The sequence below is a fragment of the Spermophilus citellus genome (assembly GCF_964194105.1).
Source record: "Spermophilus citellus genome assembly, chromosome: 6".
NCBI lineage: Eukaryota > Metazoa > Chordata > Mammalia > Rodentia > Sciuridae > Spermophilus > Spermophilus citellus.
This window is the reverse complement of record NC_138187.1, coordinates 154,006,173-154,019,609: the sequence shown is the minus strand read 5'-3', so window position 1 is coordinate 154,019,609 and position 13,437 is coordinate 154,006,173. Positions and strand designations below refer to the sequence as shown.

Genomic DNA, 13,437 nt, shown 5'->3' with positions numbered 1-13,437 from the left:
TTCCTGGTTCGTTGACTGCATATTTAGGCATCGTGGGCTTTAAAAACTGTGTATGTCATGGGGCTAGGCAGAACGTGTGTTCAGGACTCTTGGGTTTAACTTGTTTCTTTGTACATTTTAAGGAAAAGTCTTGATGCCTCTCCTCTATAAACTGTGTTCTGGTCTTCATGGATCTTATAACTCTTGGCTTATTCCGCAGATAACAACAAACCGTCCAAATATATTCTTTTCTTCAGTCTCTCCATTCTAATCTCCAGCGGCACCTGGAGTGTTCACTCACTTCTCTCTCCAAGGATCTAAAGTCGCTTCTTGGAGCTCCGCAGTAATTCTCAGCCAAGAACAAGAACTATCTGTGACACCCCCACCCCCACCCCAATTAAACCTGGGCCTACTGCAGGGGAATCTCTGCAGCTCAGCCCTGGGCATCCCTCTTTCCACTAATAACTACAGGTGCGCCTGAGGCGGACCCCGGTTAAGAACCACGCAGCCTCTCCCCGCCTCGCCTCGGGGCTGCTCCGCCCCGCACGGGACGTGCTTAGAGAGGTCCACGCGCCGCGAACCCGCTTCGTGTCTTCGAACCGCGCCGGAGGAGGTAGGCGCGGGCGATCCCGCAAGGCCACCCAGGCCGCCTTGGAGTGCGGCCAGCAGCCCCGCACCCGGTATGGGCCCCAGGCCGGGCCCGGAGTGGCCGTCCTGTGGGGGCCGTCCCGTCCAACCGTCCCACCCGCCGCGCGCCCTCGGGCTGGAACGCGGCGCGCCCGGCCGCCCCCGCCCCTTCGCGCAGGCGCGGTTCCCCCGCGGCCCGGCGGCGAGCGCCTTCGACTCCCGCAGCCGCAACGGCAACGCCGGCCACAGTGGGGCACCATCTGCCGCTCCGCGTCGCGGAAAGCCGTCGGGCAGGTGGAAAGTCAACACCGTAGTCCCGCTAGCGGCAGTGAGGGACGTTGGGGCAGGGAAGGGACCCGCCGCCGCCGCCGCCGCCCGGCGGAGAGGGAGGAGGCGGGCGGAGATAGGTCGTTGGCTTGAGGTAAGAGGAAGCGGGAGCTTTCCCGGAGTTGGCTCCGGAGGGACGGAGTGTGTCGTGCGCACGTCTGCAGGTGTGGTCTCTGGCGCGTCGAGGACCGAACTGCGCGTGCCCAGTCCCCGGCCCCGGTTCCAACAGTCCTGAGTCCGTCTGGTACGAGGTGTGCAGCGGAGGACGACACCCCCGGAACCCGAGTTAGCGCTTCGGCACACCACGACCGAGCCGGGCTGCGACTTCTCGCACTGGCCCCTGGCGGTGGCGCCTTGATTCCCACGTAGGTTCTTCAACACAGCTTGAGTTTTCAGGGTTTGAATTGGGTGTGGAGTTTGTGGTGCACGAGCCCAGAACACCCTCAACTCGCATCTCAGTAGTTTATATCCCACTACTAGTCGATGATGATGATGATGATAATAATAATAAAATTTTCATGGGTTTGCCTGTTTTTCCTCATAAGCAGCTTTCTGTTTTAAATTCTATAGGGTACAATGTCGGAACAAGAACGTATACAAGAATGCCTCAGGAAAGAAATAAGGTCACTTCTTATTTCCACCAAAGATGGTTTGACTCCACAGCAGTTGGAAAAAGAGTACCTTTTGATGGTTGGCAACCACTTACCGCTCCGAATCCTTGGGTATCGATCCACTATGGAGCTGGTGCTGGACATGCCTGATGTGGTTAGTGTCTGTCCCTGCGCAGATGGTACAGTAATACTGAAAGGTAGGTTTAAGATTTTTGGAAATTTGTAAACTTTGTAATTAAAAATAACCACTTAGGGGGCTGGGGATGTGGCTCAAGCGGTAGCGTGCTCGCCTGGCATGCGTGCGGCCCGGGTTCGATCCTCAGCACCACATACCAACAAAGATGTTGTGTCCGCCGAGAACTAAAAAAAAAATAAATATTAAAAATTCTCTCTCTCTCTCACTCTCTCTCCTCTCTCACTCTCTCTTAAAAAAAAAATAATGACTTAAAAAAAAAAAAATAACCACTTAGTATAGAATTGCTCTACATCTGCAGTTATCCAGCGTCCCAGGCATTGAATTTGAATTTCGGGTGGAATAGCGGGGAGGAATCACAGGTGCCTTTGAGACAAAGTCAGAACTTGATCAGAATTAAGAAACTGTCCCCAGGAAAATGGTGCTTTCACAAAACCCACAGTTTTGCATGAGTTAAAGTTGTTGCACCTTTAACTCATGTTGAAGTTAGGAGAAACATAACCATGGGAACTTCTAATTACAAAAACTTATTAAAACTTCCATGAGGCACACAAAGCATCATTATAAGGAACTTGGCTCTTCATTCCAAGATTTTCAAATCTTCCAGGGGTCAATCAGCAGTAATGATGATAGATTGGGTTTTCATTCTGTCCTCCAATAGAGGAACTAACAAGCTGTTCCCCAGAATGAAAGAAATGGAAGAACCACAGGCTTCTTTCCTGTTTATTGTGCTCTACCTGGATAAACAGCTGCTTGGAGCCCTCAGAGTTGTTTACATAAGCAAAAAAAAAAAAAAAAAAAAAAAAAAAAAAAAAAAAAAAAAGATAAAGGGCATACTTTAGGTTTTGTTTTTTTTTTTAATCTACACCATGATTTCTTTTTCCCACATTTCCCTAGCCATTCCAGATGAATCTACCAAAGGAATTGCAAGTTTAGTTGCAAAGCAGAGGAGCAGCCATAAGGTTCGAAGCTCCATGCCAAAGGGAAGGGCTACTGTTTGCTCTGGGACAAGCTCTGGTCGAGTGCCTTACCGAGGAAGGGTGACCCCTATTCTTCCAGCAGTTGTGAAGAGTGAGCTGAAAGACCTCTTGGCATTGTCTCCTGTTCTCCTTTCTGATTTTGAAAAGGCATTTGCCAAGCGATTTGGACGATCGTTTCAGTATGTGCAATATGGATTCCTCTCAATGTTCGAAGTGCTGAATGCAGCTTCAGATGTCATTTCTGTGGAGCAGACTAGAGCAGGTTCTTTGTTGAAGCTAAAGAAAAGCATATCTGTGGAAAAGCAGAGAGGATGGCCGGCAGGTAAGCATGTTAGCATACGTAATTGTATTGTGGATGAGCAAATGTTGGAGCAATCCTTCCATACACAGATGGGTAATTGCTAAGCTCCATGAGTATATCAAAGTTGAAATCTTGCCCTGCTACTTGCAAACTGAGTGCGGGGCAAGTTACTTACTCTGTCTAAACTCCAGTTTCCTCACCCTTAAAATAGAAATAATAATACTTGCCACTTGGAGTTGTGCTGAAGACCTTACATGTCTGTAAAGAGCCTAGCATTTAGTAAGCTTGTAATAAGTTTTAGCTGAAGGCTCAAGACTAACGTGATTATTCATATAATATCTCCCTAAACCTGGACAGTATGGAATGTATCCACTGAGTGGAGGGGCAAGCTGTTTTGGAGAATTCTATGCCTGTCCCAGTGTCCCCCTCCTAAAGTTTGCATTTAAATTAGTGTGGGTGAAACTGAGAATGTCATGAGTTTATGAAGCATCATTTAAATGGTGGTGGATAATAGTTTGAATATATGAGGATGTGCTGTGGTCAGGGAAAGTTCTGAAGGCTACTGAGTGTTTCAGGTCTAGCCCTCAACCTTAGTGTTCTTGAGGCGTTCAGACTTAGGGAAATTAGATTGAGGTGTATAAACATAGGAGACGAGGTCACACTGGATAAAGCAGTTTACCAATTTATTGCATAGTGGGGATGGATAGCCTTTCCTGGGATTGGATTGTCACGTTCTCCATCTATGGTCCATTTTTTCCTTTCAGGATATCTTGGAAGTAATTGGTTTATTTGATGAAGTTGATCTTGGGGTCAAGAAAGAGCTAGGCTGTGGTGATTTCCAGTGATATCTTTCATATTGTACAGCAGAATATACTTCCCTGGTGGTATTCCTCCTTCCCATAAATATTGAAGAAAAAGCTTATGCTCTAGAATGCTATTCTTTCTTCTATGGCTTTTCCTCTCCTCTTCCCATACTCTGGCTACCCAGTTTGAATCTTAGTTCTAAGCACACTCCTTAATTGGAGATTTTTTTGGTCTAACAAGATACAGCTTTTTAGGTTTTTCTCTATCATATCCTGCTTCTCTATTATATTCAGGTGATCTTAAGTGGTTTTTGTCCCAACCTTTTAGGTAATGTCCTTATGATTTCCTGTTTTTTTCCTATCGATTACTAATTACTAATTATTGTAGGTAAGTTTTATTGGCTTACTATAAAAATGTAGGCTTTCCTTATTTTTGCTTTAAGCTGAGGGCAGTTAACTCACAGTAATTTTTAATATATACACACCAGAAATTACTAGTGACATTTTTTTTTCTTCTGTTATTCACAAAAGGAAAAATTTTTACCCAGCCATTTAGAATGAAACAACATGGGTCATATTCTACAGGCTGCGTGGTGGCAAAGCCACGCTTTTCACAACACACTTCAAACATGGAACCGCCAAAGCAAATACTGAACATGGACAAGACTTTCACGTTCAATGCAGTGGAGACTCCAAGGCTGAATCACACTGAAAAATTAAACCAGGTGAGATATCTGAGTTTGGAGACAGGAATACACAGAAAATGTGATGAAAAAGCTGACCTTTTAAAAATTGAAGTCATTCACTTATTTTAATTTTCACTGTTTCCTATGGTTCTATTAATTTAGTAAGAAGTGAGAGGTGGCAGTGAGAAAAGAGTAATAGTTTTATTCTGGTTTTTACTGTTTTCTGCAGTTGACCATATATATATATATATTATATATATTATATATTATATACATATATGTTTTGGAACTTTGTTCTGGTCCACATAGATACATATCTTTTTGCCAGTACTGTACTGAATTGATTACTGTAGGCTTATAATATCCTGAAATAATATGTTTGAGTCCTACAACTTTATTCTTCTTCAAAATTGCTTTGACTATTCTGTATTCTCGTATACTTTTAATTTGATATAAATTGGCTTGTCATTTTTTGCCAAAAATAGTCCTGTTAGAATTACACTAGAGACAAATTTGGGGGAAAGTGACATCTTTACAACATTGAATCTACTGATTTAAAAGTATGGTGTATCCCATAATTTATTTAGGTCTTTAAATTCTCTCACCAAATTTTATAGTACGCAGTGCACAAGGCTTGCATATATTTTATTAAACTTATCTTTAATATTTTTGGGGGGATTGAACTTGGGGACACTCGACCACTGAGCCACATCCCCAAGCTCTATTTTGTATTTTTATTTAGAGACAGGGTCTCATTGAATTGCTTAGTGCCTTGCTTTTGCTGAGGCTGGCTTTGAACTTGTGATCCTCCTGCCTCAGCCTCCCATGATGCTGGGATTATAGGCGTATACCACAGTGTCCGGCAATTTTTTGTATTTTTTTATGCAAGCATGAGTGGTATTTTCAAATTAATCATTGCTAACATGTAGAAAATCAATTGTATCTTTTTAGTATATTGACCTTGTATTCTGTGATTTTTTTTTAAATCAGTTACTTGTTAAACTCATTTTGATTGTTCAAATCATTTTAGTAGATATTTTGTAGAGTGGGGGTTTTCTTCACAGATTATCATGTCATCTGGGAGGAAGGATGGTTTGTTTCTTTTCTTCCTTTTTCTCCTTAAGCCAGCCTCTCTTATGTATATGAATAGAACTGATGGTAGTGGAAATTCATGCTTTGTTCCTACCTGTAGGGGAAAAGTATTTAGTCTTTCATCATTTAACTATGATGTAAATTGTAGTTTAAAAAAATAAATTCTCCATTGAGTTGAAGAAATTCTCTCCTATTGCTTGTTCCTGGTTTCTGAGAATTTTTTCATAACTGTATGTCAAATCTTTTCATGAGTTACTGAGGGAAGAGCGTCAAGATATTTAAATACAATTGTGGATTTGTTTTACCTTTGAGTTTGGCCAGCTTTTGCATTGGGAATTGCAAGTCCCTCTTAGTTGCATGCACATTTAGGATTGCTATGTGTTCCTCATGAATTGCCCTATTTGTTGCTGTGATTGACTTCTGCTCATTAACCTTGTATCCTTCAACTCAGCTGTAATTGTTTATTAGACCCAGACAGGATTTTTATTCTTTTAGATTGTCTATGTAAGTGATCCTGTTGTTTGTGAACAAAGACTATTTTATGCCTTCCTGGTCTATATGCTTTCTATTTTCTTGTCTTGTTGGGACTTGTGACAGGATGTTGAAGCAGTGGTGAGAGAGGGGATATCCTTGCCTTGATCCTAATTATTTTTTATGGTTCCACTCTATCTTCGGTATTTATTAGCTATGCCTCTTCTATATTTTTAGTGAATGGCTTAGGATTTTCAGCATACATTATTATTTTTTTTAAAGACAGAGAATTTTTTATTTATTTATTTATTTTTTTAGTTTTCGGTGGACACAACATCTTTATTTTTATGTGGTGCTGAGGATTGAACCCAGCGCCCCATGCTTGCCAGGCGAGCGTGCTACCGCTTGAGCCACATCCCCAGCCCCATTATTTTTAATTTATACATTTGATCCTAAATAATATACCAGTTCATATATAATGTTAAGTACCTTAGAACAATAAATACACATTCCTTCCATTCTTTTTTTTTTTTTTAAAGAGAGAGTGATGGAGAGAGAGAGAGAGAATTTTTTTTTAATATTTATTTAGTTATTGGCGGACACAACATCGTTGTTTGTATGTGGTGCTGAGGATCGAACCCAGGCCGCATGCATGCCAGGCAAGCACGCTACCACTTGAGCCACATCCCCAGCCCTCCTTCCATTCTTTGAGCTATTGTTGTGGCATTTATATCTCATGATATAAACCTCTTAATATGTTAGTTTTGGCTCAAAACATTTTTATTTTATTCTTGCAGTGCTGGGGATTGAACCCAGAGGTAATCTACCACCAAGCTACATCCCCAGCCCTTTTAAAATTTGTTTTATTTTGAGGAAGGGTATTGTTGTCCTCAAACTTGCTGTCCTCTTGGCTTCAGTCTCCCATGTAGCTGGGATTACAGGCATGCACCACCATGCCTACCTAAAAATATAATAGCTAAAAAATATTTACCCACATTTATTTTTGATGCTTTTCAGTCCTTTGTATCCAGATTTGCCCCTAGTATAATTTTCTTTCTGCCTGGAAAATCAACATGTTCTGTAAGACAAATGTGTTGGGAGTGGATATTCTTAGCTTTTGTTCATCTGAAAAAGCCTTTGTTGTTATTTTTTAAATATAATATTGCTGGGTGTAAAACTTTAGGTTGATAGGAGCCTCCCCCGCCCCCGCCCTGCCACTTGCCCTTCAGTACTTTAGAGATGTTATTTTATTGTCTGCATAGTTTCTGACAATTCTATAGTCTTATTTATCTTCTGTGAATGTTATTTTCAAGATTTTTTCTTGTTTTCTACAATTTGATTTTGGTGTCCCTTGGTATTATTTTATTTGTTTTGTGTGGGATACATTGAGCTGCATGTATCATTTAGCTTCTTGTATGTGCATTTATAATTTTCATTAAATCTGGAAAATTTTGTCCTTAACTATTTTTCTTTCCTTCCATCTTCTCAGGATTACTATTGTACCTATTTTAGAGTGCTTGTAATCTTCTTACAGGTCACTGGGTCTCTTTTCTTTATTTTTTCCCTCTTTTTTGTGTCTCTTCTTTCATTGTGTGCTTCATTTTGGATATTTTCTATTGTTGTCTTCAAATTAATTGATCTGCAGTTTTTTACTGGATGCCAGACATTGTGAAGTTGTAATTGTTTTACATAGAAGTTCCTTTGACTCAATTTGGTGATTTTTGAGTCTTTAAAATTTTTTTTGGGGGGTGGGGGATCCTTACTATGTTGGCCAAGCTAGTCTCCAACTCCTGGACTCAAGGGATCCTCCTGCCTCACCCTTCCAGCTTCTGAGACTACAGGTATGTGTCACCATGCCTGACCTACTTTTAACTTTGTTAGGGCCTCAGCTCTGGACCAAATCATGTTCCCCCAAAATTCATACATTGAAGCCCTAACTTCCTAAATATGATGATATTTGGAAAGGAGACCTTTGGCAGTAATTAGGGTTCAATAAGATCACAAAGGTGGCTTCCTCATGGGGGAATTAGTACCCTTTTAAGAAAGGAGAGCAAACTGGGTGCTCACCTATGATCCCAGTGACTCAAGAGGCTGAGGCAGGAGGATTGCTTTACCAACTTAGCGAAGCCCTTAGCAACTTAGTGAGATCCTGTCTCTGGGGATGTGGCTTAGGGTAAATTACTCTAGATTTAATCCCCAGAACCAAAAACAAATAAACAAACAAAAAACAACCCAGAGAGCTTTTGCTCACTCTTCATGTGGACACACAGTGAGAAGCTGGCCAGCTGTGAGCCAGAGAACCTTACCAAGAATCGGATTGTGCCTTGATCATAGACTTCTAGCCTCCAGAACTGTGAGGGGATGATTCCCTGTCTATGGTAACTTTTTTTTTTTTTGGGGGGGGGGGCGGCAGGACGGGACAGAGGGCAGCGTGAGCAGTGGGCCCAGAACAGCCTTCAGTCTAAGGGATAATTTGGTCCCACCACTGAGGCTTTTCTTTGTGAGCATTTAACCTCTGTTGTCGGGTGGGAACAGTGACTGTTCCAGCCCTATGTGAACTTAATGCTATTTGTTGTATTTCTTCAGCCTCAGAGAATGTTCCCCACTTGCACAGATCAATACTCATCAGAAACTTGGGGGGAATCTGTCTGCAGATTTTCAGCGCTATTCCTCTCTGTGCTAATCTTTACTACTGAGCAAAGTTTAGCATCCTTGTTATCCCCACACTTCAATATCTCTCTTCAGTTCACCTGGACCCCCAGGCACTGGGTTCGATCCTCAGCACCACATAAGAGTAAATTAATAAAGGTATTATGTCCATCTACAACTAAAAAAAATTTTAAAAAACAAGCAGCCTAAAAAAATTACTCATTGGGCTGGGGATGTGGCTCAAGTTGTAGCGCGCTCGCCTGGCATGCGTGCAGCCCGGGTTCCATCCTCAGCACCACATACAAACAAAGATGTTGTGTCCGCCGAGAACTAAAAAATAAATAAATATTAAAAATTCTCTCTCTCCCCTCTCACTCTCTTTAAAAAAAAAAACTGTTTAAAAAAATTACTCATAGTTGTACTACCAAATGTAATGTTTATTTCTTTGATAGTGATTTCCTCATTTTTAACATTTTTCTCTTGACATTTCTTAAACAGGTTGGTCTCAGACCTATCTGGCATATCTGTATTTATACGTAAACTGACTAGACTATATCCTAATCAAATCATGTCTTTATCTTTTGACGTTCAGAATAGATAACCATAAACCATCTGTTGGTCTCTTTTTGGTCAATTTCAATAAAGAAAATTTTTATTTTTAAAAATAGTTTTTGCAGGGGCTGGGATTGTGGCTCAGTGATAGAGTACTCGCCTAGCACATTCGAGGCCCTGGGTTCTATCCTCAGCACCTCATAAAAATAAACAAACAAAATAAAGGTATTGTGTACAACTAAAAAAATAAATATTAAAAAAAATGGCTTTTGCCAAACTGACATCCAAAAGTATTAATACACCCTTCAAAAAAAATTAGTGTCTATTTCTCCATGCCTCCTGGTTATATAATTCTTAGGATTCTATATGGTTATTAAAAATTCAAATATTTTTATAGTATTAGCTATAGATGGACTCAATACCTTTATTTATTTATATTTATGTGGTGCTGAGGATCAAACCCAGTGCCTCACACATGGTAAGTGGATGTTCTACCACTGAGCCATAACCCCAGCCACCAAAATATTAATTCTTGAAAGATAGTTGGGCACAAAAATATTTTCTCTAATCAAGAAGCTAAATATAGAGGCTGGGGTTGTGGCTCAGTGGCAGAGTGCTTGCCTTACATGTGTGAGGCATTGGGTTTGATCTTTAGCACTACAAGACAAAATACCTTTATTTTTTTATGTACAACTAAAAAAATTAATTATTTTTTTAAAAAAGAAACTTAATATAGGATCACTTCATGTATATTGTTGGCTACTGACAATTTGAATTAAAAGTTGGCCATTTCTATTTTAATGAATTATGTATTCTCATCCTTTTCCTTTTTTCTTCCTCTTGAGATGTTAAGTTGAAGAAGAAACATTGCTTATTAATTTGCTTTTAATTTTTATCTAAAGAATTCAAGAAACTTTTGCTGTCATATGCTAGAAATTCATTTTCTAAGTTATTTTCCTTTGTTTTTTGGCCAGAAGTTCACAAGTTAGAATCATCAAATCTATTAGTGATTGTTTTTCACTTCTGCCTTTGATCTCAAGCCTAACAGTGCTTTCCCACCTTGAGGTTTTAAAGAGGCTTCATTTGTTGCAAGGTTAAAAAGAAAATTTAACATTTAACATTTTAATCTGGATGCATTATAATTTTGGGATATGTTCTGTGCTAGCTTCACACTTTTAATTTGGTTCCTTTTGAGCTCACCTTAACATTTGTTAAAAGAAATCTTCCTTGATTAGTCTCTTTAAAGACTTTTCCCATTCTAATATCTTTTCCTAAAACTTTAGAATCATTTTTGTAAGTGCCAAAATTTCTATTGGATGTCTTGGACTTAATCTTTTCAAGTGGTGTCACATATTACATTATGTATTCATTCAACAACATGTTGCAGCTGTCTTTAATCTCGTGCTCTTCATTGTAGACCTATGGTTTTCTTCATTAGAGGTTGGCACATTTTTGCAAGTGTTTTTTTAGGTTTTATATTTTATATTTTGTGGTATTATTCTTGCTTTTGACAATGTGATTGTAACTAATCATGGATCCTGAGAAGGGAAGTTAATTTTTAAAAATACTACTTTGAAACTGGCTGAACTCGTTTAAGTAGTCTTCCCATGGGTTTTTCAAGTAGATCATCATATCGTTTGTGGATGAGTTTGCCTTGTTCTTCTCAGTATCTGAAGTTCTATTTCCTAAATTTATTGTACTGACTAGAAATTCCAAAAAAATATTAAAGGATGATAGTGCATATATCTTTTTCAGAAATTTTAAACTGTAGGATTCAGCAGGAAGACTGCCTTTCAGCAGTCAGAGCCAAGCAATAAGAAATGCAAAGTTTAAAACGTGCTCATGGATGGTTTCAAGAAGAGAAATGAAAAATATGCACACACCTTTTATCCAGATGTATTTTCTCTTGAGTTTTGTTCTGTGTGTTGCTGCTCCAAGTATTTTTCATAGATAGAACCCGAGTACCCTCTTCCTGCTTCTTGTCTCACACATTTGTAAAATTTTATTGCAACATTCACCATGAGATTTAAAGTAGGCAAACCTTAGACCTATAAAAGAATGTTTTTTGATCTTAAATGAATTATAGCAGGTCTGATCTTGTTTGTACCTAACTTGTAATTTGTACCTGAACAGTTGTTAGTTTTTGCATGAATTAGGTGCTATGCATTGTGTATTTTATTTCACCTGATGACCTGATTCGCTATATATCAAGAATATCTTTGAAAAGCAATTGATGTTAAACCATTATCAGAAGAGGCTGTTCTTTAGGTTAATTAGTGTAATTCTCTGGAGGTTATATTCTGTGGCCAACTCTGAGAAGCTTTTCCCTAAGTTCATATGAAATGTTTAGTATGACAAATCAAATTCCTTATGGCCTATCTTTTAGTTAAATGAACCAAACTAATCCTATTTATAGGATCCTAGTCCATTTAGGTTGCTCTAGCAGAAATCCCATAAACTGGGTAGCTTATCAAAAAAGATTTTTTTCTCACATAGGTTCTATGTATGAAAAATACTTGGAGGCTGGGAAATCCAAGAATGTGGCAGTGGCAGATCTGTATCTAGTGAGGGCCTGCTTCCTAGTTTGTAGGTGGAAGTCTTTTCTCTCTGTCCTCACACAGCCAAAGGGACAAAGGATTTTACACTTAGGACCTGACCACCTCCTAGTGCCTGGACCTCAGGGTTAGGATTTTCAATACAGGAACTTAGAGAAGGGGCATAAATGTCCAGGCCATAGCAGATAACCTGGCAGATTCCTATAAATGTATATGACAGTTTGAAAGCATTGCCACAGAATGTTTCTGTGTAAGTTTTGTGATCTTAATAAAAAAACATATTAATGTTTTCCCACATGGCCAAAATACCTGCAGTGTGTCCTCAGAGTGACTTCTGTTCCTTTCTGCTTTTAGTTTCTTCATCTTCCCCAAATGCTTCCACCCTCATATTTATCAATAACCTCCCAGGTGTCTGTATTTAAAAACTTTTTCTTATTACAAAAGTAATAGAGTGCAGAAAATTTGCAGTTTTGAAAGGCATAGAAGATAAAAATCATCTGTGCTTTTGTCACCTAGAAAAATTGACTGTTTAAAAAATGAAAATCTTTTGTGACCTTTTTTCCTGCCGTAAGCATGCATTGTCAACATTCACATTGTTAAATACTCTAATGCATCATGATTTATAACATCAGTTTGAGTGGGCCATAATTTGTTTAATTTATAATCTAGGTTGGGTATTTTTTCTTTCTAGTTTGTGCTATTAAATATTTTCTTTCTAGTCTGTGCTATTAAATTATCTAGTTTGTGCTATAAAAATAACTATATAATGAAAATCTTGCTCAAAATTTGCAAGCCTCTCTATTATGTCACAGAAGAGCAATTGCCAGATCAAAAGGCATGGGCACTTTTATGGCTTAAACATGTGATTAGGTTGTCCTTCCTAACAATGGTTCCAGTTAACACTGTTGCAGGATGTGTGTGAGTGTGCTACTTTCCTTGCACCTTTGCTCAGACTTAGTTGAGAAGGACACTTCAGAGAACCCTCCCCACCAATGCCCACTGCTTTTCTAAGACCTTCAGTTATGTTGTCTTCTTATGACACTCTGTTGGGCTATTTTTTTAAATTAACATTTTTTATTCTAATTTGTTACATATGACAGCAGAATACATTACAATTCATATTACACATATAGTCTGTGGGGCTATTTTTAATTCTTAAATCAAAAAGTAGAAGTTGCATAAATTTATGGTATAGAATGTACACATACATAAACATAAATTTATGTTTATGTATGTGTACATTGCAGAGTGGCTAAGTCAAAATGGCAACATGAGCATTTCCTCCATACTTTTGTGTGTGTGGTGAAAACTCCCCAAATTTTCCAAGTAATATATTATTATTAACCATAGTCACCATGATGTATAATTGATCTCTTGAATTATTCCTCCTATCTACTGAAAGTTTTTTCTTTTGGCAACATCTCAGTACCCTCAGCCTTGAGTAATGACCATTTTGTTCTGTTTCTGTTTGATTTCACACTCCACGTAAGAGTGAGATCATGTAGAATCAATATTTTTTATTATATTTGTTATAATTGGATATGTATTTATATGGTTTTTAAAATTTTCCCCATACTAAATTCTCATGAGGACAGAGATCATATATAGCTT

The 13,437-nt window shown here is 39.0% G+C and overlaps 1 protein-coding gene across 1 annotated transcript in view; it reads left to right on the top strand.

Moving 5' to 3' along the window:
* The first annotated feature begins 857 nt into the window (after nucleotides 1–857).
* TDRD5 (tudor domain containing 5) overlaps nucleotides 858–13,437 on the top strand; it is a 66,444-nt gene continuing 53,864 nt past the window's right edge. Inside the window, exons 1-4 of the mRNA XM_081300091.1 lie at nucleotides 858–1,298; nucleotides 1,504–1,741; nucleotides 2,635–3,039; nucleotides 4,353–4,546. Of these exons, the coding sequence (XP_081156217.1) occupies nucleotides 1,510–1,741; nucleotides 2,635–3,039; nucleotides 4,353–4,546 (831 nt within the window). The 5' untranslated portion in view covers nucleotides 858–1,298; nucleotides 1,504–1,509. The remainder of the gene's footprint in view (nucleotides 1,299–1,503; nucleotides 1,742–2,634; nucleotides 3,040–4,352; nucleotides 4,547–13,437) is intronic.